A 25,730-nucleotide genomic window follows, 5' to 3' on the forward strand; every position below is an offset into this window, starting at 1 on the left:
AATACGCACATAATCTGATTTTCAAAGTGAATGTGATGCTTAAAATTTACCAGCAATTTAAAAAGAAAAAGCAAAACAATCACTTTCTGGGCACCCTGGAAGTTTCGGGTTTTAAACCTCTGATTATAGGAACAAACCAACTTCCATCATCTGGCAGACCTCATGTTTTCTATACTTAAACTGACTTTCTTTTATAAAGTGTATTCTTAATGAAATGCCATTTTGTTTTGCATTTTTAAATAACAAAATGACCCTTCTATTTTTAATTCAACTAATCACTGAGAACTGAAGAAGTGTCATTCTATTTTACAGATCCTATTAAGCATCAATTTAATTTAATGATTTCACTGTTTCCAAATCAATACCTTTTCTGCATCAAAGAACAGAAAGCTGAGCAGCTCAGTGCCAATCCTGGGGGCACTGTCCGCTAGAAGGAGCTGAGAACCCAGAAGAAAAGCTACCCACATTAGACCTGAAGGAAGGCTCCAAAAGCCAGTCAACAGGAGAGCTGTCTGTAGTCCTTAACTAACTACACTCAAGCTAGCATGAGATCAAGACAAACAGTGAAGTGGGATGCTGCATAGGTTATACCTATAACAGCAAGTAGGTAGAACACTGAGGCTGGAACAAATTTGGTGAGCGAAACAGTGCTCCCACAGGTTTTGATGTTTTACTGCAAGCCAGCTCAGGTTTGATTGTCTAGACTAAGAAGTTGTCAGAAGCTGGAGCAGTGCTTTAGTTGGAGAATCCTGTCAACACGCCTGCAACTGGTCTGCAGCACAAACCAAAGCACAAGTAAAAGACCAGGACATTCACTTCAAAAGCGCATCGCTGCGGTGAGCTGAGATGCTAACACACACATGCCAGAACACTTCTCCAGAGCCAACCTATCTTGCTGAGAGACAAGAGGTCATTTGAGACTACACTGCTGCAGCAATTCTATTTCAAGCTAGCAGCTGTATTCAGCACTGTACTGGACTAGATGGACACACCAGCCTGCTCAGAGACAGGTCTTTTTACCTCATTCCTTTAGATGGCATAAGGAAGCCCAATGACAGACCTATCATATATAGCCAGTTCCAGGTCACACCCCCAAAACCTTCACTTAGGCAATTAGAACTGTTATCTTGTTTGAAAAATTGATGTCCCTCTCAGCCATCTCAAAGGACTTGGTGCCTTTCTAGCAGCCACAGCATTAAAACCAGAAATTGTGTAATATTTGTTATCACAAAAGGTATAAATAGAGGCTACAGTTCTACAGTCCTTTGTCCCAAGATGAAGAAATACAGAATAGTCATTTACTGAGTTTACATTAGCTGTAGTATAAAAGATCTTTTTAAATAAATTATAAGGAAGTTATGACAATGTTCTTTCAATTTCTTCCAAACCTGTATAACTGAGTCATGAGCACTTGCGATGAGAGTCTGACAATCAGGTGTAAATCGACAATGCTGCACGGATGTCCTGTAGGCCTCCTGGGACTTCAGGACTTTCCCATCCAACAGCTGTAACACCTTTACAATGAAGAATGCAATGAATATTTTACATACTTGAGGGAAAGGAAGAAAAGAACATGCAATTTCCTTTTTAAATAACAGGAGATTATAAATACATGATTTTCAGTCCATGGATTGGAACAATCGAGAATTCATACTGGCTTACTCCTTGGTAAAAAGAAATTCAGAGTTACCTTATTAACACTACCTTTAAATTGCTGTCATTTAGGTACCATTCACAAATGAAAAATTTTAAAGTATTTTAAAGTATAATGTTGAATTATGTTAATGTACAGTCACATTTAAAAAAAATGTGTTTTCCTACTATTTTTAAAAATCAAATTTAGAGTTTAATACCTTTATTGTTCCACTCTCCTGTCCAAAAGCTGCAAATTTAAGATCTTCACTTAAGCAACAGCAGGAAATTGGGGATTCTTGAGCTGCTGTCTGCATGATAACACTGTCTGTATTTCCACTGATGAGCTGGAAGACAGGAAGTTAAGTTATTAAATTTCCCAATTTAAATTTAAATAAATTACAGTACAGATCTATGAACATTAAAGAAAAGAGTAAACCAGTTTAAAACTTTGAATTACAAGGATTATTTGCTTCATAAACCAATTGCTTTTATGGTCAGTGTAACTATCTCCATAGAATGCTTCCTGAACAGGACAAGTTTGCAGAAGGAAACACATCTCAGGCTTTTTAAGGTTTGTCTGCCTACAAAAACAGTAACTCAAAATGCTATGTCCAAATTTCAAAAGCCATAAAATGAGCTCCATGCTCAAGTTTACCTTACCCCTGAGGTTTTACAACTCATGTTAAATGGAGCATAGAACATTTTAAGCCATCCTCTAACTGGGACTTTAAACTTATTAGCTCACATAATACACATTGCAACTCTGTATTAACCTCAACTGAATTCTCCAGGCAGGGGGTGAGGGCACTGCAGGGAGAGGAAATCTTCAGAATAAAATGATTTTACAAACAAACTTTGAATTTAGAAATCTGCAAGTGTGAAGCATTTAAAAACTAACACAGTGCACATCAAAAGGTGATTAGGACCCCAATTCTGAGAAGTTACAAATTACAAAGTACAAAACATCACGGTTGCAAGAAACACTACTTTTAGAGATACAATAACAGAGATACATCATTAAATTACTGTACACATGCTTCACTGCAATTTCTTTTCAATTAATTTCATTCTTGTGCAAGAGAAAAATCTATTTCTTTCTACACTGGAACCTTCTCTCATGACTGCACCTCTTTGGGATATCAGAATATAGTATTTAGGGCAGAAAAAAATGTAAGTGCCATCTTTCTCTAGGAAACAATTCAAGTAGAGTTACAAGAAAAACAGGGCAGATCATAAGTGCAGGGCAGTGGAATCTACTATAGCACCCACCTATACATCCAGCAGTAAGTATTCACTGCTTTCACAATCCAGAGCAAAGGTTTATGCCCACAGGTGTTGCACCCGAAATAGCTGCCTCACGGCCAGAAGAGATGGCATTGCCCATTGTGGGGGTTAATGCACAACTCATTTGCATAAGCAGCATTTTGCAACAAATGAGAAAGTGTTTCTGCTTTCAAACAGTTACAGTCAAGTAGAAGCATAACCTGGATGAAGTTCAAATAAAATCCTATCAACTGACTTTATTTGATGTATTAGAGAATCACGACTCTCTTTTCACTAAACAAAAAAGGGATGTGCATACATTTGCTACCATGGAATGGAAAAATGTATTGTGGATGTTGGGGTACAGGCTACTTGGGGGGCGGGGGGGTGTCCACAGTAATAACAGCATACCCACCATTAACAGTTTCCTTAGGACATTAAAGTCCCCACGCTCTCCTAAGGCTACAGGCAGACTTAGGCTCACACCTTTCAATCCCCTGAATTTGTGCTGATCGGTTTAGCTATTGCACCACAGTTCCTGTGCTTTACATACATGTGCTGTGTAACGCTGGCCTATACATGCTGCACACATTACTGTGTGCACCCAAGCCATTTGGAGGGCCCACAGCCTCCCAAGTTGTAAAAATAATCTTGTTCCTCTGCATCCAGCTTCAGTTTCAACATCATTTTTGCTTACTAAAATAGGCAGGGTTTCTAGATATAAAATGTTATATGTTATACAGAATGTATAAAATGTTATACAGAAGAGTCCTCTGCTACAGATTCAACTGTTGAAAGCCATGAACAAGCAGTTCAGTGCTTCCCACCTTTCCTATTGAGATTTGCAGATAATATTCAAGTGTTCTACCATACTGAGAAACACAGCTTACTTGTAAATGCTTCTGATTGTAGATTGCTAAAATCATCACTTCGCCATTGTGAAATACAACATCTAGTTCACTTTTCAGCACAGCATCAGATGACTTGCACACCTTCTTTGTTTCCCAAATCTGTTGAAGATTTCATTAGTTTAAGATATAAAACTTGTTGAGCAAAAATACCTGTAAACCAAAGCCTTATAAACTTGCAAGTAATACTTATTTTTTTTAATAAGTGAAAGTTATGCTTCTGATATTTTCATTTAATGGGGAGGATGTGCAATTACTGTAGTGATTAAAACAGATGAAACAGAACTAATTTTTTCCAGGCTGACTAGCAGACTCCCCTGTGTTCAGCCATAGCCATGAAGGCCACAATTTTTAATCCAAAGAGTAGCATTAAAATCCAATTAAAAAAAATACAAAGTACAGATTGCTGTACTTCAACTACTTTGAAAATTCTAAGACTGTAAGTCCTAGGAAAGTTTACTTTGGTAAAATATACTACTTTCACAGGGTTTAATGAAGCATTACAATTATAGAAATCTATCCTTAATATTAACATGCAAATATATCTAAATTAAAGTAGTATCATGTCTGCCAGGATCCTCGAAAGACTTCATAATTCCTGATTCAGGTAAGAACTAAAACAAAACAGAAGGTTACAATATCTCTTGAATGGCCACTGGACTTAAACAAAAAAAATCAAAAAAACACACACACAGATATTTAATAAATTTAGTAAATAAAGTTTAAAAAGCCAGCTCATTTTAATGTCTAAATAATTAATTTTAAGAACAAATATTTAAATTTATGTTGGCTATAAACACACATAGTTGCTTAGTATCTCCAACATGTAAACTTTACATATAGTGTAATTTAATTATAAGAAACAATTCCTTAATTTAATAATCATATTATTTATAGATTCACATTTTAAAGCAAAGAAAGATGTGATCTTACACGTATTGTCTGATCATCAGATGATGTCAGAAACAAAGATCCATCTGGTGAAAATGCCACACAGTGAACCCAGCTCATGTGTCCCCGGCAATACGCTACTTTTGATAAAGATTTAATATTCCATAACTACAAAAAAACCATAAAAGAACTCGAATGGATTTAGATTGTATTTACACAGGGAACAGTGCAAAGCCAGTACTACACTTAATTACTATTTCTTCTAGTATTTTCTTACTTCTCATTCTGAAATCAGATGTAACAAGAACTGAGCCTGCTTATCACATTTCGATGGTCAGAGAAATTGAATCAGCAGCCTCTTTGACTGCTGTAATTTTAAAAGATGAGGGGGAAAAAATGAGAAGAAAGTTAAAAAAAGATCAGTCACAGTCTCACAAAAACTAAAATACAGGTTCAACTGACCACGTAGATTGCAAAACCAAAATACTCTGAACAACAACCACCACCAACAACCACCCACCCCAAAACTGGCACTTGTACAGGCTTACTACTCTAGCTGGGCAAGTCCCAAAGTCATTGTAGCTGTTTTCTTCCTTTTGAGTGAGTTGCCACATTCAATAGTGGCATATGCAAGTGAACAGGGTTTTGTTCTGAGTCAAGCAAAGGGAAGGCCTATACTCCCAAGAGGGACAACAGTAACTAAAAACAAATTTGGCAGCCTAGACCTTTTATATCAATGTGCATTCTGTTGTCCAAAATGAACAAACAAACTTTAAAACTATTTCCCAATTGATATTTTACATTTCAGAAGGAAATGAAGGCTACAAAGAAGGAAGCACATTAAAAGCTAGACAAAATAACTACCTTTGTTTTACCTCTGCATACAAGAAACTATGAAAACAAACCCAAGATTTCATATTACAAGTAGCCTTTCCTGTTATGCTTTAGCAAAGACAATCACTTACCTCAACAGAACAGTGAGATAAAGCAACTGCTACTAAATCATCACCAGGACAAAAGTCGCAGTATTGGATTGTACTGTGATGACTTACAATGACTTGTGTTAACAAATCACATGATTTGACATCAAAAAGCTGTGAACACATAATTACAATAGTTAGCATGTAATAGGTAGGATGGCTTCATTATAGACAAATAGTTTATAGGCTCAAAAGTGTACATTCTTGAAACTATTCACTGTTTATCTGAAACACCTTCTAGGCTGTATCAAAAAGTGACCTAGAATTTTTAACTAGGTGATCTTTAAGGTCCCTTCAAACCCAAACCATTCCGTGATTCTATACTATGTCAAGAAAACTACTGAAGTGAGGTACTTACCAAAAGCTTATTTTTGGCTACCACCAAAATCATGTCACCATTTCTGGACCAAGAGCAACATTTTACTAAAACCTCCACATCATCTGGTTGCTCGTCTGCATTTGTGAAGAAATCTTTTATCTCAATACTTTTCAGTTCGTTTGCTGAGCGTGTTTCCCAAAGCTGCAACAGAAAGGAAATACGGAAAATCTCTTTCCACTGTTGTAGGTACAGAATACAACAGGGGAGAGAGAACTCCCAATCACTTGTAGGAAAGAAGGGAGGTTGGATTACAAAAAAAGCTCTTGCTGCTTTCCCTGACCAAGAAATACCATTATAATATTCCCAAGCTCAAACAGCTTAGACCAAAAGAAAAGAGAAAAAAGAAATTAAAACACCACAAAACAAAGATAATTACACTATAGCAGAACCCTCTTTGTGGGTTTTTCCCTCATACCTTCCCAGCTACAACACCGGCTCTTCACATAATCACACAGAATCACAAGGTTGCAAAAGACCTTGAAGATCATTGAGTCCAACTGTACCTGTCCTATGCTAAACCATATCCCTAAGTACCTCATCTACCCTTTTTTTAAACACAGCCAGGATGAATAAAGACAAAAATACTATCTCCTCTGCAACTCTATTAAAACTTGACTCACCATGAGAATCTGGTACACATCTAACTTTGCACCCTAATTTCATTGAGGTACCTGCTAAAAACCCACTGAAAATTTCTGTTCCTTCCACAACAATTATCCTTCTGAATACCAGCTGCAGTGCTTGCTCTTTTCTGAGTTAGCAACTCTACAGAAAGGAAGTGTTCTAAGAACTACAGTTCTGAAATAGTATAGTTCTGTTGCAACCAAAGGCAATAAAAAGAATACTTACATTCTGAGGAATAACAAAACATAAACCTCTCAATTCTCTTCCAGTGCATACACCAAAATGGCACATAGAAACTACTTTTAACTTTTATGTCTACTGATGATTCATTTTCAGAGATGACAGAACTTTCAATTAATCTAAAAATGTATTCATTTTCCTTCTTAAAAACTAGTTGCAGTCATCACACCCCAAGATATCATCAGAGGGGGAAAAATTTTTAAAGATGGTGAAAGATGGTGAAAAGTAAAGGATTCAAACTGAGGCTAGCTAGAAATTATTTACAACAGGCACATAATTTTTTTCCACAGAGCTGGACAAGCTCTTTTAAAAACTTGCCTTAAAAATGGGATCAATGATCAAATGTTTCAGGATTTAATTCATGGAAGCTGACCACACAGTCACAAAACTTTCTTATACATATTTTTCATTTTATAAAACAAACAAAAAAATATTCATCATCAAAACAAATGGCTGATTTAAAAATACACCATGTACCTTTACTGTTCCATCTGTTGAGCAGCTGGCAATATATTCATCATTTGGTGAAAATCTACAGTGATTGATAGAATTTACATGACCCATCATCGTATTTCTACAATACTTTTCATTCAAATCCCAAAGCTGCATGAGAAATAAACATATAAATACCATCATATTCATGAGTTATTCAAAGACAGATTGTTCAAGATGTTCTCAAAATCATGCACTGGCAACCAAAACCTCAATTATTTTTTTTTTTTCTTTTTTCTTAGTTTTACCCACATGCTCAGGGACTTAATGCTATGCCTCAGACTACACCACAACTTACCTCCCATCTGCTAACTTGCATGAAATCTAACATCAGAATTACATAGAACTAGCTAATTTATCTGCACAGTGCAGACAAGGCCCTTGAACAGCACAAAGTTACTGAAAGTTTCTTCAGATTGAGGAAGAAGCTTCTCTTGGCCTTCTTCCCTGTCAACTTTGAAGTTCAGAATTGCATAGCTTACATACAGTAACAAGAATGTAATCTCTCAGTCTTGGACAGTCTGAATATCATCCTTGCCAAAGTCCAGGCTAACAAAATTAAAAGAACATTCAACGTGGTTTTTCAGGGGTCCTCATCCCCACCACTCTCACACAGTTCTCGAAGCCTATAGCCCACACTTCCTTTCTCCTATATACTAAACAAAAAAAACCAACCCATGCAGTTGAGTGTTCAAGAGCTTAAAAGAATAGCCCTGTGTATGGTGTTCTCTGAAACAAAACTCAGCCCTTGTGATTATTATGCATACTTCAGTTCTGTTACTCATTACTCAAAGTGTCAAACTGTCAAAATCTCAACCCCATATACAGTATAAAAATGGTCATTTTAAACAAGAGCCTTCTAAATATACCTCTTCCAAGTCAGTATCAGACAGAGAACACATGTCCTGAGATACTCAGGCAGTCAGCACAAAAGCCTCCATTTTCCACCTTGACATCAGTCTGGAACTGTGTGTTACCTCCAGTTTACACAAACACAAGCTCTCTGTGTATGAGACTTCATATTACAGATAAAACACCAGCTAGAAGAGACAGTTGCCCCCCCGACTAACAATGTCACCCCAGAGGTTCCCTTGCACTGAAACTGGGCAATTGAGTCACTACAGGGACCTAAACAAACAGAAAACTAATCCCACACAACAGATTTTTGCTGAGTTGCCTCCTTAAGCCGTACCTCTGAAGAATAAGCTCATCACATGCACTACAACAAAGGCAAAAATATACAGACAGGGCAGTAGGACCATCATCTGCAGTGCCATTTAACTATGATTTGCTTAGTTCTACTGTGAAATTGCACTCTTACTTGACACAGTTTGGATCTTACTTGACTATTCTGCCTTCCTTTGTCCTTCAGACACATACTTAGTTGCCCAGTTTTTGCTCTTTCTGTGCACAGGTACCTTGCCTCCCAGTCTGAACAGTGCCAAGTGGTTATCCTGACAAGCTCCTTGCTTTGATTACTGATACTTTGTTGTCTTTCACCTTCATTTGTTTACTACGCCCAAACTGAATATAAAAGCATACCTGCTACACTTTCACAATGGTTTTCCCCTCCCCAGCACCAGGTATTTTACATTACTAATGTTTCCAATCCTAAATTTCCACCTTCCTTTTTCTTAGGCTGTTTTTTTAAGCAGGTATTTCACTCCTATATGCTCCTGTTCCCATCTAACCCTCCAAAAGCCTCCCCAAAGCCCTCACCTTCATGCCCTACCTATAGAGGACTTGCCCATTCCCCTCTGCTGAGCATAAATGCTCCTTCTGCTCTGTCTTGTTGAAATCTGATTACAGAGCTGTAGTCAGTACTCTTAAATCTGCTGCCATCTCTCTTCTACCAGGCTCATTAAAATAAAACAAACCAAGACATAACACATTATTTATGCTGTTTAAATATATTTATACATCAACAATTATCCTATTAGGGTAAGAAGCATGAGAATGATCTCAATGTTTTCCACTTACTTTGATGAATGTGTCATTTGAGCAGGTGGCTAAAAGATACTGACCACTTCTGTTATTGAACTGGCAGCAATTGACCTGCTCTGAGTGTTCTTCATATACACACCTACACTGGCCTGTTCTTGAGTTCCAGATCTAGACAGAATAGAAGGGTAAAAAAGACTTTTAAATATATTTAAAGAATTTAAAAAAAAATCTGTAAACTATGCTGAAATGCAAATAAAGCCCTAAAAAAGCAAAAATGTTTTAAAGATAGAGCATATATATTTATATTTAGAAACAAGATTTTATGAGAGGCAAGATCACAATTCAGATTACATTCTGATAAGGACTGGAATTTCACCAAGGTTTTGCTACAATACTGAGAAATTAAAAATTCCAAATAATTCACATGCAACAGAAAAAAAAATGTTTACATTCATGTTATGGATAGAATTAGACACACATTATGTTCTACTTAAGAATCACCTGATAACACAAGTAAAATAAGTGGTAATTCTGTAAGTATGATGTTAAGATTAAATGTCTTTTATGCTATGTAACAAGCAGAGCTCTTCTGTTTGCTTAAGTTGTAAGTTATCCATATAAGATTTAAGACAGTTTAAAAAAAATCCCGTCTTAAGAATCTGCTGTGAGTTGGTCAAGACTGAAATCAGAATTATTAATTAGAAAATAAAAATTGCCTGATCTCCATTCCCTTACCTTCACTTTTTTATCAGCTGAACAAGTTGCTACAAATTCACCATCAGCAGAGAAAGCGCAACAAAGGATTTCATCATCGTGGGCACTTATCTCCAGGAGTCTCTCTCCACTTTCTGCTTTAAACACCTAAAACAATAAACAATAAAATCTCAGAACTCACATAGAATTTGAAAACACAAATACAAGTCTGTTTATTCTCAAACAGCTCTCTATACACAGATCTTCATAAAAGGTTTACTATTGAAAGCATTTATAATTTCAGGGAAACTAGCATAATAGCTATGAAAATATTTGATTCGAGCTTCAGTTTTGAAAGGATGATAGAAATTGCCAGAGGAAACAGCAAAAACTGATTTAAAAAAAAGAAAAGATTTCTGTATGCAAATGTGTTCCATTAATGACTTTTTCTACCTCGCTCTTCAAGCCCACTTTCTCAGTAATTTTAAATATTAACTTCAAAATATTATCCATTAACAAAATCTAAACTATTCTTAAAACTAAAAATTCCAGTGTTTTTTATACATACAAGCATCCTTGTATGTATCCACATCCCTCTGTGGAAAGTAAGAATTTCAACAGTAAATCATTATTTGGTGAGCAACCATGAAAAAAGTAGTAGTGAAAAGTCATACAGGACGACCCAAGTCTCAGTCTTGAGCTATCTCTAGGCAGCAAAAGAACAACTGGGGAAAAGTGTCACATAGTAATCAATTTCCCAAAATTCAGGTATGGGGAGGGAGAAATTCCTTTCTTCCTTAGCTTACATATTCTTAATTATTAAAACAAATCACAAGGTGTTCTTTACAGCAGTGTTCAAGATACTACAATTATGAAGTCCCCATTTCTTACTTTACTCTTTTAATTGAATAGGAATAGCCATGGCAATAAAGTGGTTGGCATGTGCTCAAATAAGAACAGAAATACTGAAGTAACGGAAAAATCTACATTTACAGTAAATTCTGCACTATGTCCGCTCTTAATCTAACAATCATTATTTTTTTATTTTACAGAAACGGTCAGAAGTGGCTGTGAAAACTGGAAAGCTTAGGCCACTATTAGAAAAAGCATTAGGAAGTTCAAAGTTAAACAGTGAAAATAATGATTACTGCTAATATTTCTAGTAATTCTTCAACAAAGCTTTAGTTTAAATGCAATCACAATCCACAGATGTTACTTTTTTGGGTAGAAAATGAAGAAAAAAGTAAGCAATCTGCAGTCAGGCCATTAAGTACAGAATGCCAGCACAGTAACTTCAGCACAGCACAAAATGATTACATCCACCAGGTATCTCCTTCAGTGGATGCCATGATCGCAGTATAGTAGAAGCCAGCAAATAAAATAAATAAAACCACAGTAACAACACATTAAGTAGCCAAATGAACAGCAATTAAGCACCACTGATATTATTACTTGAGTGCTCAAGTTATCAAGCATCCAAAACAATACCAAAGGCTTGCAGAAAAGTCATTCTTCACCCTTACCTTTGGCTGTCTGGAATAGGATACTTTACCAGGTTACTGGCTGGCTGACTGCTAGTTTTCTTGAGAGCTGGCTGGCTCCCCTCCAGGCAGACTGCTGGCAAATTTGTATTAGTCACTTTCTTCTCTGTCTCCCAATCCACTTCCTAAACCATCGGGGCCTGTTTCCAACCTAATACTATCCTGGACTTCAGGGGTTCATTTTTCTCCCCTGGTTTATTTCTTTTGCATAAGGCAATTTACTAATTAAGCACCAAACTAACATAGTGTCTGTCACTATCCCATAAAAATAGTAAAGCTGTTACTAAAACATCTGCCTGTTTCTCAGGTCTACTTTGACTGGAAATAACATTGTTACAAGCAAATATTAATCACACTGGGGTGCATTACTTCGACTGTGAGCTTCTCTGTATCATTAAAAGACGTCTCACCTTCAAGTATCGCACCGCGGAGTGTACAAGCCCTGAAACCACACCATTGAGCTTCCAGACTAGAAGACAGAATTTACTATTCTAAACATGCAATTTGACATTTATACAATAATACATCCATCTCACCCATTTGTCTCCTGCATGTTCTAGATCCCTAAGACCTCCACGTGAGCGCAAAAGAAAAGCGGCAGGGCTGTTAACGAGTGTTAGTAAAACAGCACTCTGTGTATCTCTGCACTCACGTGTAGGGATCTTACCTGAAGTGTTTTATCAGCTCCACAGGATGCTATTCTCTGCCTGTCCTTGGAAAAGCAGGCGTGGTAAACTGCATCTCTGTGTGGGCGAACAACCAGGCGGTAGAGGTTCTTCAAGGATTTTTTATTCCTACGGGGTAAGACAGTTGGGTTTAGATGAGCAAGATTCCCTAGAGCCTTTTTATTATCCAAAATCCTCTACAGAACGAGAACGCTTTTTCACACATCTTGAGCAACGAGCTTGATAACAAACCCACTACACCTTACCTCTCAGTCCTTTGTTCCTTCGGCGTAAAGGAACACAAATTCCAACATTCACTCCCAGGTTTTATTGCCCTCCAACAGTTACAGCTTAGAGATCAAGAAAGGTAATATGTGTACAAGAAATTAATGTGCTACTTCATGTTGCACTGCAAGACACAGCCTTCCCTAATAATGTTTTTATGACCCAATATGTACTATATCCAAGTTTTTCCCGCTGAGAATTCTTATTCTCCTACAGGATCCTTTTCAGGGTTATTCAAAAACATTTGTACATTTATTTAGATCCTATTACATTTACTTAATTTTCACAGCAGTGACTCATTTCTTATCACTAGATATTTAAATAAAATCTATGACTACTACTACATTTCAATTAGAGATTAAGTACAGAATCTAACAATTTAGATGACTCCTCCCTCACTGTAACAATTAGTAGCAATCATAATTCTGTTTAACCAGATCTTAATACAGAACGCTGTCACTGTAATAAGTTGACTGTTGGTGATGAATAGATTGTTATAAGATTTTTTTTCTAGAATCAAAATGAATCAATGTACTTCAAGTTTTTATAATTAACATTTTCAATCTTCAGGCTTACAATTTAAATAAAACATCTCAAAGTAGCTGCACTTCAGAATGAAATTGAATGAAATTTTTCACTGCAAAATACTGACTTATCTAAGACAACATAATTTTGTTGTGGTTTTTTTTCATATTTTAACACAGTTAAAATTCCTGGTCAAGAAAGCAGAATATTCACCTAAATATCCTACACATGATTTTAGAACCTTCCCTTCGGAAGGAAGACAGAAACATCAGTCTCTGTGGTTTTGATTTCAGTCATGTTCTTTAGCATGCGTCTCCCACATCCAAGGTGAAAACCCTGAAGTACCCTGGAGATAGACTCTTTTGAATTTTACCACTTCCAAGTGTTTTTGTTAGAATTCAAGATTCAAAGCTGAAGACTTGAATTCATGTATGCCTGGATCAACCTGTGTGATTATTATGATAATTACCTACCATAGAGTCAGTCTGGTTTGTAACCACTAAGTACTGCAGCTACCAGAACAGAAACATCAAACAGAAGAATCTAACACAGACAACAGTTACATGGTCAGATGACTATTGGACTGTGCTCAAACAATGTTTAGACACGTATACTTTTTCCTTAATCAACTGCCAACAATATGAAAACAGCAAAAAAAAAATCTTTAAATAGGAGAAATTTCAAGACAGGGTAGAGATTACAAAGCTTCTTAGTATTTCCCATCTTGCTACTTTCAAAAACGTTGCAAGTTAACACAAATGGTCTCCTATTTCAAGCATACATTTTATGAGAAAACCTAAAAACATACTGTAACATAACCAATACTTGCACTACAATTATTTTTCAAAAAAATAAATAAATGTAAGTATTTAGAGAAGTTTCAAAGTATCTTATTTTTATCATTTTATAGTCATTCAAAAGTAACAACCACTGAGTACAGAAGTAAATATATTGCTCTACTTATTTTCTATGTAATTATCAGCGATTTGTAGTCCTATATATCCAGACCACCCATTCTTGAAAATTATTTCACTTGCTTTGCCCAGAAAAAAACATGTCAGTTCCTAAAAAGGTCTTTATATTTGCCATACGTTGTATTTGGTTGTACACTGAATTTTGTTCTCCAATCAGGGGACCAGATTATCAGCAGGTCATCTGCAGCTACTTACATCCACTCCAAATAAAAGGCTCCTGTTTCTCTTTGAGCATTCAGCTTGGCTTGCTGGTACACCTCGGATGTCTCTGGCTGGCAAAGACCCAGCTGTATGATGTCAGGGAATGGTTGCCGTCCCAGAAGGTGCCCATTTAAAGACAGAAATTCCTGGAAGTTCTCACGTACTGTGCTATCCTATGTACAGAGCAGATAAGATTTGATAGCATAGAAAGTGGACTACTTCTGTAAGCACCTTTTGCTTTTAAAATTTTCTAAAAAGTAAATATTCTTAGATAAACACTTGGCTCTATTTTTCTATTTAGTTCTATTAGCAAGTACATATGCTAGACTGAAGGATTTCATTATCCTACTGGAGAAAATACATTATCCTTATTTTTTAAAATAAAAGATATTGGCAAAAGTGTTTTACTCAATAAGCAGTCATTGTGAACTATCAGAAAGACAATTCCATGTGGCCAACAAAATTCTACGCCTCAAAAGCAGAGTACCATGTACCCACCATTATTTACTGTTGTTTGCCTTAGTTACTAAGTCAACTACTTGGGTACACACTGAAGCTACAACTAAAACTCAAAACTAAGTTTTCATTGTTCTCTCCTCTAAGCTAAAGTTTAAAACCAGCAGTAAGTTATGTTTCATTTTTTTAAGTTTTCTATACATCTCCCCCGTATATACATACGCCCAATAAAATGTAATTAAACACTGAAAAATGTATTTGGAGCAGACTGATCATTTACCTTTAAGTATCATACCTTTTGATCCAGGACTGAACTGTATTCTACGTATTCATGAATCAGATGAGCAGGCCCTACCAATTCTGTTTTAGCTTTAATCCAATCTAGAGAAAACATAAGATCACGAAGCTCCTACAAGAAATACAAAATAAAGTTTGGAGAGCAAGTTACACAACAACCTGCTTAAAGGGAAAGAGAAAAGTCCAGGTACAATTGTCCCCAGTTAAAAATCTAGGTCATTTCCTGTTCCCTGCACCTTACTTAATCAGGTATGAAAATTCTGGGTCTGCTTGTTATTTCAATGCAAAGGTTTGCTCTTCAATGCAACTAGTCAGGGAAGGAACGCGGGTAAGAAGGAAATCTTGACGTCTGCAGCACTCAAGACCTGATTTAAGATCGATCCAACTCTAAAATAGCTTCTCCTAGTCCAGTTTAGCAAAGATCATTCTAATAATAAGGTTGAGTGGGAACAAAAGCAAAAAAACGTGTTGTAGTTGCATTTAATTTAAAAATGAGAAGGGTATTTAAAAGACAATCAGAAACAGCAATAGAATTATTAAAATAGAATATTTCAGTTGGAAGGGATCTAGTCCAACTGTCTCGTCAAAAGCTAAAGCATGTTAAGGGCATTGTCCAAATGCCTCAAATACTGACCGGCTTGGGGCACTGACCACCTCTCTAGGAAGCCTGTTCCAGGATTTGACCATCCTTTGCATAAAGAAATGTCCAGTCTAAACCTCCTCAGCTTTAAGCCATTCACACACATCCTACTACTGGGTCCAGGAAAAAGATCTCAGCACCTCCTTCTCCAATTCTCTTTCTCAGGAAGCTGTAGAGAGGAATGAGGTTGCCCTTTAGCCTCCTTTTCTCCTAACTACACAAGCCCAAGCACACTGAGCCTGCTGCTGACCAGCATCCCAGATGCCTTTCTGCAGGGCTGCCCTCCAGCCACTCCTCTCCCAGCTTATATATGTGCCTAACATTACTCAGCATTAAATTTCATCCCATTAATCATAGACAAATGCTCCAATTTATCTGGATCCCTCTGCAAGGCCTCTTGTTCCTCAAGAGTCTCAACAACACCTCCCAGTTTCATAGCAGCTAATGGTGCCTTCAACTCATGCATCCAGATGGTTGATAAACGTATTGAATGGAACTGGCCCTAGAATTGAACCATGAGGAACACCACTAGTGACCTGTCACCAGCCAAATACAGGCCCAACATTACAACAACCCTTTGAGATCTGCCCTTCAGCCAGTTCCTTACCCAGCACACCATATAGCTGCTCATGTCACAGTAGGACAACCTGTCCCTCACCACATTTTTCTGGACAATATCAAAGCCCTTGCTAAAATCCAGAATAACTACACTCACTGCCTTGCCTCCATCCACTAGATGGGTGATCTTCTCATTGCATATCAAATTAAGAGGGACCTTCCCTTTTTGAACCCATGTTGACTGTGCCAGATCATCACATTATTCTTGAAATACTTTCCACTAGTACCTGGCATAATCTTCTCCATAAATTTTCCAAAAACTGAGGTTAGACTAACAGGTCTGTAGTTCCCAGTCTTCCCTCACACCTTTTTTGTAGCCTAGAATAACACTGATGGGCTCCCAGTCAGCAGGGACCTCCCTGCACACCAAAACCTTTGGTAGATGATCAAGAGGGGTCCTGCTGTAACATCCAATAGCTCCTTCAGTACTCTGGGACAAATCCCATCAGGCCCCACAGACTTGGGAACATTCAGCTGATGCCTTACAATTTTAGTGTCCACAAATGGAAAATCATTGTTCCCACGCTTGTGGTCCTCTGACTCAGGGGACCCAGCAGCCCAAGGTCTATCTAGTTGTTAAAATCTGGTAATACAGAGAATGAACTTTCATACAGTATGACATAAGAGGAAAAATAATCTGACAAGATTTCAGTAGAAAAGAGTAATTAATCCAATAAAATGCTCAGAAGAAATCAATTTACTTGTGTTATCATACAGTAAAGCAAGCCTGGGTTTTCAAAAAAAAGTTTAGAGAAGATTTCTTCTTCTTCAACAGGAAGACATAAGTAATTATGATACAAAAGAAGAAATATTCTCAAGAGCTGGTTGAAAAGGCAAGACAATGGGTAGGAATATAGTAATTTCCATAAGAGACAGAGATTACCAGTGGAATCCCTGAAGGACTGTGTGCCAGAGTGTTTACAAAACCCTGAGAGAAGACAGGTTCAAGTGGGAAAAAGCCTGGAGAGGAGGGTGGGTCAAGAAGGTTAACAGAGGACACTGGTCAGAACTCACCTGCTGCATGTTGGCACCAGCCATGTGATATGCTAGAAAATTATACCAGTACATGCAATCCTCTTGAGATGGAACAGGAGTATTAAGTTTGTAATGCTTCTTGTACTGATTTACTATGTTCTTATGTAGCTCCTGCAAAGTGAATCAAAACACATTTTCAGTAATACTATACCGAGGTGTGGACTGGTTTCAGTATGGAAGAATTCTGTTACTAATATTGTATCATATATAGTCCTGAGGTATAGTATTATTTCACCATCAGAATATGTCAACAAATGAAATAAGAAAAGCCTAGCTTCCAAAACCATACACTTAACCTAATTTATTGCTTAAAACTTCTCCAAAAACATTTTCTGTAAAGTAAAAGCCTGAAAAAGCAAGCTGTTAACCTTCCTTCTTAGGCTGACAACACCTATCAAATCAATCTTCACACTACATGTGGGTCACCAACAAATGAAGACCCTTAGGTAAGTAGATCTAAAGCAATTCTAACAACTTGCCTTTTCTTCATATCTACACTTTCTGCCCTGTCCTTCAGAAATAATAAATTTATTGGACCCACCTTACGAGTCTTCTCCCTGCAAGTATTGCCTGAAATTGAAAAGGGTAAAAAAGCACTTCTCTGCATTAAAGAAGCAGCTTCCTATTCTGGTAGTGGCTTGATGCCTTTGGAATCATCAGTGGAACATTTAACCTCCCACTGGTACAGTCTTTGACAGGGAAATATGAGATATAAAGCCTTCTCTCAGTTTATTTTCTTAGCTCCATATATATATAGAACCATAGTGAAATCCCTCCTTTCAAGTGGAAAAGTTTATAATTATCAAGCATTAAACTGCATTGTGCACCTATTCTACAATGCTACTCTGAATACTGTTTAATGCATGAACATTTTCTGAAGAACACCCAGCTTTGGAGAGTAAGGTTTAAAGTAGATGAATCAACACCCTACCTGAAGCTGGTTGCGATTCTTCTCTGTAAGAAAGTCAAGTTGAAGATCATGTAAATAATAGTGGAATGACTTCCCGTTACGGTCACAGAACAGCAGCGATTTGTTAACAAATTCCTGTAGTATATCTTCAACCTCTTCCGTTTCCATATCCCAAAGAATACAGAGAACCTTATAAAAAAGCACATTAAGACAGAAAAGAATCAGAACTAAGGGGTAGTATGACTTTTATGAATGTCATCAAATGCTATCAATTAACTGACAACAAAACACATGCTAACAGATACAGACATGTTACAATTTACTGATTTTTTACCATTTATCAATTCTTCCATACCAACCCATGTAGCACAGATGATACAAGTTATCCCATCTTTTGTGTACTTGTGCCAATTTATCTTTTGACCAGATCTTTTTCTTAAAGGAGACAAATTTCATTTAATAGTTTTTAAACCTTCAGAGAGCTCAGTTACAATCTAATTAAACATATTGAGTTACAAATTTGTAGTCTCACTACTGACAGTAAAAGTCATATAATAATAGACCTGACCTACCCAACCTAGCAACTACTATCAAGTTACTTACAACATACGTTAAACACGACAATTGTAAATTTTATTAATTCTTTAAAGTTATCACTTGTATCTCACTAAAAATGATGAGATTTATGCATTGCTGTTATTACCTTAGTAGGCACTCTAACATCTTTTGGCAGGATAGAGAGATCTTTATAGTAGTCTTTATAATTGTCATTCAGTTGTTCAACACTTATGGACATTGCTTCATCAAGGGCTTCATAATCATAAGATGATGATTTTCTTATTCTTTTAAATTGCTTATTCTGCAGCTGTCTGAGATAGTATTCCCAACGACTAGGGAAGTCTCGTAACAATGCACCTATCAAGGATATCACAAGGGGAGAACCTGAAGGAAAAGATTAAATTAATCTTAAGAAGTCTTCAAGGAACACAATCCACTAGTTTAGTCAAGTGGCTGATAAATTAGGTAATTTTCCCAATACACTGACTAAATTCTTGAAGTGCAGCAAACAGACAAAACACGTAATCTATGTAGACAACTGCAAATTCACCAAATTTAAGTGTAATGGGGGTGCAGTAGGGAGACATGCTGAAGAAAACTACTCCAAAATTGATGTGAGACACTTCTATTTAGCTTAAAACCCAAACCAACCAACCCACCCAACAACCACCAAACAAACAAAAGCCCCAAAAAAACAAAATGTGTTAACATTTGTGTTTTACTTGGAGCGTACAGTATTAAACAATGGTCTCTTCTCTACCTGTTAAGTCAAACCCTAGGAAAAAAAATATACGTTCAGGGGTGAATGGTATGTTAAAGAGCAGAAAGCATACCTTTGCATTCCCTTACAAGGCAGTTAGCTTGTTCTGGCAGTTCTGATATTTTCATATTCACAAATAGTGATAAAATCTCCAGTCCTTTCTCATGTGCTAGTCCACTTTCCACATGAACCTCATATTTATTGCCTAGACATAGAAACATGAAAAAAAAAAAATGTGTAAGAATGTAAAATATCCTATGGAATTTGAGACAATTTCCCAAGCAAACTCTGGAGCAAAGGACTTGGTTCACGATGCTTTGCGTAGTGTTTTATATGCGTAGTACTACAAGAGTATAAACTCTACTTATCAGAATCAAGTTTGCAATAGAGAGACAAAAGAATTATAGTATAATGTAATAATTACAATTGTGCTACAGACATGTCACAGAAGTGACTGCTTAACAGGATAATCAGTCTAACAGCAGCAGCGCCACAGATGCTAATTTATCCCATTGAGAACCACTGCACTCTTCAATGTAGACAGATAACTTCCAGGAAAACATTTAACATTCTCACAAAGAGCATAAAGTCCTACAGAGCAGAATTCTAAACCTTTTTTGCACTCATGCACAAGCTGACACACACAAAATTTTATCAGATTCTTTTAAAAGCTCACAAGATCAAATTGCACGTGCATACACACACGATATATGTTGCAGGAGAAGAAACTGCTCCTTACCAGCCACAGCATCTGTTACGCTCCTGTCCCTGCTGGTGATAAGAATCTGACATTGATTATCAAATGCTTTTAATACCCAGGAATCCCAAATGTCATCCAGGATCAAAAGAGATCTAGTGCAAGAAGAAACATTGAAGATTTCAGATCAACTATTAGTACTAAAAGTACAGTATTGATAACGAAAGAACACTTTCAGAATTTACAGTGTTACCACTGTAAAACCAAGCCCACAAAAACCCAAGATAACAAAACCCCTTCAGTTTCTTCAGCCATAATCCACCTAAAACCATAATATTATTTTGCTTAGAAAGTTTTCATCTGAATAATACTTTAAACCCAAGAAATGTGCGGGATACACAGCTTGACCCTTCTGGCTAGTACTTTATTTCCAAGCAATGTACTGGGTTGACTATTTGAATCCAGAAATAGCTGAAGTCACTTTTTGTCACTGATGAGAATTCCAGCACAGAGCAAACTCCACAAGCCACAGAACTAGTGAAACTTGGTTTCCAATACACTCGTACACTATGAACCTCACTCCCCAGTACATTCCTCTCTACCTCCTCCCATGTCCGCTTCATTTCCCAGATAAGCTGAAAGTCTTGGTGACGATGGGTTGTTTCTACAGCAATCTCACATATGCCTAACTGGGCAGGCTGCAGGGCAGGCTGCAGCCTGTTCCCAGCTCACATACCCGAGCTGGCCAGTTAGCAAGACAAAATAGGTTTCCCTTCATTCTGCATATCCCTTTTCGCCACTTGAGGGCACCTACTTGGATTTCTATTTATCCAACTGTTACTTTTCAATAAACTTACAGGATTTTCAAAGACACAAAGTTCCTACCTTCAGAGTAACTTTTGGCAACATGCTCAAGGTGTTTAGGATAGAGGAGTAGGGAAAGGATAAACAGGACTAAGGTGAATAATGTGATCACATTAAGATGGTTTTTAAATGGAGAAAAGCAGTTAGATTAGAAAGATTTCTTGTGGAGGACTTGGCAGTATTTTTTAAATCTTTTGTTCATGAGAAAGACTTTTTTTTTTTCCCCTGGTACAATAATTCTAGTATTCTTCTATTCCATGTCATCTACAGAGATCACAAGGTTGGAGTGTAATTCCTGAGATACCTCACTCTGGAGCAGGCTTGTTTAGTTTACTATTGATTTTCCCAGAGAGCAATAAAATCCTCAACAACAAAACTATTACTCAAAGATGAAAAAAAAGCTGTGCAGTGACTTGAGATGATGCTTGATCAAATCAAGGCATTTTTCCTGAAGTTTGAAAGCAACTGGTTTCTTGGTGATAACTGATCTTATCATGAAAACCTACTTTCACTTTGATAACTCCAGATCACTTTAAAAAGACATCAGCTGCTCTGAAAATGAAAAAAAACCTGCAGCAATACACACCCTTTTACAGCTGTATGACCCTCACAGAGCAGTGAAGCATTCTACACACACAATAAGGACACTGAAAGTTAGAGCAATTCTTATTTCTGACTGTTCGTTTCCAACCTTCGCTGTTCAATGACCAATAATTTTTCAAGTGAATGTGACTCCTGCCCAGCTGGTTAACATATTCTGTTAGCAGAAGCCTACTAAATATATTAATATCCAGGACAAGCCTAAAATAAGTCCCTTACGTTACTCCATTAAAAACCCAAGGAAACAGGGACAGGATTAAACTATGTATACCATACCTCCGACAACTATTCAGCCTTCAGTTTTTGCACACTTACTTATCTGACCAATTTCAAATTTTAACAAGAACCCTACACAAGAATTAAAATTCTAGAAGTACTGTTAGACTTTAAATAACACTTCCTTACTATCTAGAGTACAGAAAAAGGGGAAGCAAAAAAATGGATGAAATAGGAAGTTGTTTAAAAAAAAAAAAAGACAAAAATACACACCAGAGAGACATACAACCATAACACAGACACGAGATGATTAGACCAAAGTTATGCTGTGAAGTTTTCTCAGTTAAAAGAGCAGTGTTTCATTTCACTGGCATCACCTGGGATATTTGCGCAGCATCAGCAAACGCAGACGATCTTTAGCCTCCTCGATGTTAAGTGGTGGCCTCTGTGAAAGAGTAGAGTCGTGTTCTAATCTACTACAGAGATTCTGAAGTTTTATTAGGAGCCCTGCTTTGTCTTGTTTTCCAACAGAGATCCAGTAAACTCCTCCTGGAAAGTAATCTAATTAAAAGAAAACGCTCTATTAATTACACTATACATTTAAAATCAGAAATCTTCAATAGCACCTTACAATGAATAATCAATTTCAACTAAAATACAAAACTGGAAAGTATATTGCCAGCCAACACAGAAGGATGGTGCAACGAGACCACTATTTCTTATTTTTTGAAAGAAATACCCTCTGTAGAGCAAGTTCCCAGAGACAATTCACACTGTCACTGTCATGCAATGTCATCCCTCCCCTCCACATGCCTGCCTTCCTGCCTGTCCCCTGGCAACCACTTTGGTGTCCATCTTCACACCAGTCTGGCTTAGCATTTACTTTTTTCACCCTGTACTACTGCAGGAGTTCAGAGTCTGGGATGTGAAAGTTATCCCAAAACAGAAGAGTCAGCTGTAGCGGAGGATGCTGCTGTTTCTATCCCTACAGCATGTTTTCTAATGCCCTTTCACCTCCAAGCATCCAATCATTACATGGTTTCATTTATGATCTGCTTTAAAATAAAGTGACACTGGTGTTATTGCTTCACAAATCCCTGTCATTATTAAAATACATGAAAAAGAGCAAGATTTTTTAAGACTCACACAACTTCTCAGACTCTTTGCCTTGCTAACAAGAAATGCCCCAAAAGAATATAAACTAAACATGACTGCTTTGCACTAACAGAAATAACAATTTCAAGCTAATAAGGATGTATCTACAGATACAGATGTACAGCAGATTCCAAGGTGAAAAGCTATTTAGAATCTTTTTCCCAGAAATCAGTAAAATATTTAATGGTCCTAGAGTACTAAGTAGTCGTGAAAGCCTGAAGTTGCAGGCAAATATTTCAGAAGCACCTACAGAATTTAGAAACCTAAATCACTTTCAAGGTGACCTAGGATACTCTGCCATAAATGTCCAATATGCATATACTTGTAGTAGTTTTTATAAAAACATACACCATTTGTCTATTAGTACCTTCCAAGAGCTGACGATCCCTTAAAGCTTCTGCTGTTAAAACAGTCTTCCCACAACCTGCCATCCCATAGACTGTGACCCAGCCTGGATCGCTCCCCAAGCAGCGCAGTTTCTGTTTGATAGCATCTACCAGCTTTGGCCGAGTGACAAACACGACTGGTCTCTGTGGCACCCCTCCTTCGCAGAGAATCATCTTAACTAAAGTTAAAAACAAGAAACATGAAAATTAAGTGTCATTTCTATATATGAAGTCTCTTCACACCAAACAACTCCTCATGTCAAACAACTAAAGGGCATTCTGCCCCCACACCTTGTGTTCTATACAAATGCTCTAAAAGCTTCTGGACTCCCAACACCAACACTGAAGCATAAAAATACTGCTTTTTAGAAACAAAATACTTAGCAGATAACTAGCCTCCCACCTACAATAGCGTTCCAATCAATAGGTGCATTTTATCTAAGTTAGTTATGTCAATCCCTGGAAAAGGTAATTACCAGTTCCAACAGAATCTGTGAAAAACACAGGAGCTTAACCTTACTACACCTGACTACCGAGTCGCTTTCTCAGCCCAGGGATGCAGCAGGAAAGAAACCATACTGTGTAAGGCTTCTACTTTGTACCTGACAGCACAACACTGGTCCAAACAAGACTTCCTTTAAGCTAAGATAGTTAGATAGTTATAATAGAGCAGGGGAGGAAACAGGGGCTTTATCTGCCCACTGCTGACCACAAAGTGGCCACATGCAAGGCCATATTGTACTGATGAGCTTTAGGAAATCTTACTCAGGCGATCCACATGCTTCTTAAAATGCAGAGTGCCAGTAAATATGGTGGTCGGTCACATCTAGCTGGAAGGTTCTTCCCATTAGAAACTGCCAATTTATTTCATGTCAATCAAAGATGATACTGATGACAACATAAGTAAAAGTTAGGAACTTCTGTGGGGTAACTAAAAGATCTGGTGGAGAGAATTAAGCAACCTAACTAACTAGATCAACAATCAGACTGTGGGCTGAGAGATTACAGATTACTCGTCTAGACAAACACCAGAATTTTGGAAGCTGCTTTTTATGTTAGATTCAACTTCTTTAACATATGCAAGTAAGAGGGTTTTATTCACATACAACAAAAACATTACAATTCAGGGAAAAGCGTGAGAGCTTCAGGTTTCCTGTCTTTCAAAATAAACACTACTTAACATGCACATTTTCAAGATGACCTACAAAAGTCATAACTGCTTTAACTGTCCTGATGTTAAGTATATGAAATTCAGAAACAGTGACTATTACACCACCAAAACAAGTGAATGCACCAACTGCACCTTCTTCATTGGAACAGGTATTACAGACAAGGAATAAAAAGGAATAAAAAAGGCAACTTGTGTTTTACTTTCAAGCCCAGGGATTGGTGTAGTTGCACTGACCGTATGAAGTCATTCCATCCATTGAACTCTTCCTGTTACCAGAGGAGATGGGAGGAATGCCATCCTGAAGAAGCGCAGCAAGATCTTTGTACCCTTCATGAAGTAGTGCATTATAGAAGGATCTGTATGAATTATTATCTTTTGTAAGAATAATGTTTATTAGCATAGCTGCTTTCTCCTTCTGTGTACTCTAGAAAAAAAAAAAAAAACATTAAAAGAGATGTTATACTAAACTAGAAGACCTTATAAATCATAATCTGTCACTCAATCAATTATAGGCTGCTTATAGTTACAGAAACAGCCTTCCAACTTGACCAAGCCATTAACTCAGCCTTCTGAAGTGCAATAAAAACTGCATGCTAGGCATACACTTTACAATTTTCTGAATCCAGAAATAAGACAGGCAGAAGTTACTGCTTTTTAAAAAGGATGATAAAACATGTGAGTAGACTAAGAAGACAAATAACAGCGAGATGTTTCTACCTGTTGCTTCACTCTCTCCTCCTCCTGTAATGTTAGTACTTCGTCAGAAATCATACGATCCATAATGTAAGAGGTCTTGATGTCTTTTTCCAAAGCTTGGCGATGCATAAGTAAATGGTTTCTACTCTTGACATCCATGTTTCTTCAGTGTGAAAAAGAAGGGACGAAGTCAAGTTGGAACCAGAACATACAATACAAGGAAAAAAGTTTTAAAACAGCTTACGAAACTTGGTTTTAAAGTTAAAAAAAAGTAGCAGAGCAGTTGCATTAGTGGAAAATACAGTGAAACTTCAGGCAAACTCATACCACCAATTTCCAAAAGCTGAAAAAATTAGGGGGGGGTTTATTTCTATTTTGATAAAGACTTTCATAGTGCTGCTATATGAATTTAACTGTATTGTTTATGACCC

At 37.1% G+C, this 25,730-nt stretch overlaps 1 protein-coding gene across 1 annotated transcript in view; it reads right to left on the reverse strand.

Annotated features, from left to right (window-relative positions):
- APAF1 (apoptotic peptidase activating factor 1) overlaps positions 1–25,458 on the reverse strand; it is a gene marked incomplete at both ends in the record, with an annotated part of 29,614 nt that extends 4,156 nt beyond the window's left edge. The window contains 21 exons of the mRNA XM_084279290.1: positions 1,389–1,514; positions 1,854–1,979; positions 3,789–3,908; positions 4,740–4,865; positions 5,663–5,791; positions 6,036–6,197; positions 7,398–7,523; positions 9,393–9,524; positions 10,092–10,217; positions 12,258–12,384; positions 14,235–14,413; positions 14,992–15,105; positions 17,266–17,397; positions 18,218–18,385; positions 18,900–19,138; positions 19,588–19,719; positions 20,254–20,366; positions 22,269–22,452; positions 23,414–23,611; positions 24,838–25,027; positions 25,321–25,458. Coding sequence (XP_084135416.1) covers positions 1,389–1,514; positions 1,854–1,979; positions 3,789–3,908; positions 4,740–4,865; positions 5,663–5,791; positions 6,036–6,197; positions 7,398–7,523; positions 9,393–9,524; positions 10,092–10,217; positions 12,258–12,384; positions 14,235–14,413; positions 14,992–15,105; positions 17,266–17,397; positions 18,218–18,385; positions 18,900–19,138; positions 19,588–19,719; positions 20,254–20,366; positions 22,269–22,452; positions 23,414–23,611; positions 24,838–25,027; positions 25,321–25,458 — 3,087 coding nt within the window. The remainder of the gene's footprint in view (positions 1–1,388; positions 1,515–1,853; positions 1,980–3,788; positions 3,909–4,739; positions 4,866–5,662; positions 5,792–6,035; positions 6,198–7,397; positions 7,524–9,392; positions 9,525–10,091; positions 10,218–12,257; positions 12,385–14,234; positions 14,414–14,991; positions 15,106–17,265; positions 17,398–18,217; positions 18,386–18,899; positions 19,139–19,587; positions 19,720–20,253; positions 20,367–22,268; positions 22,453–23,413; positions 23,612–24,837; positions 25,028–25,320) is intronic.
- Between the last annotated feature and the right edge of the window lie 272 nt (positions 25,459–25,730).

Source organism: Gallinula chloropus, assembly GCF_964237585.1.
Source record: "Gallinula chloropus genome assembly, chromosome: 1".
Classification (NCBI taxonomy): Eukaryota; Metazoa; Chordata; class Aves; order Gruiformes; family Rallidae; genus Gallinula; species Gallinula chloropus.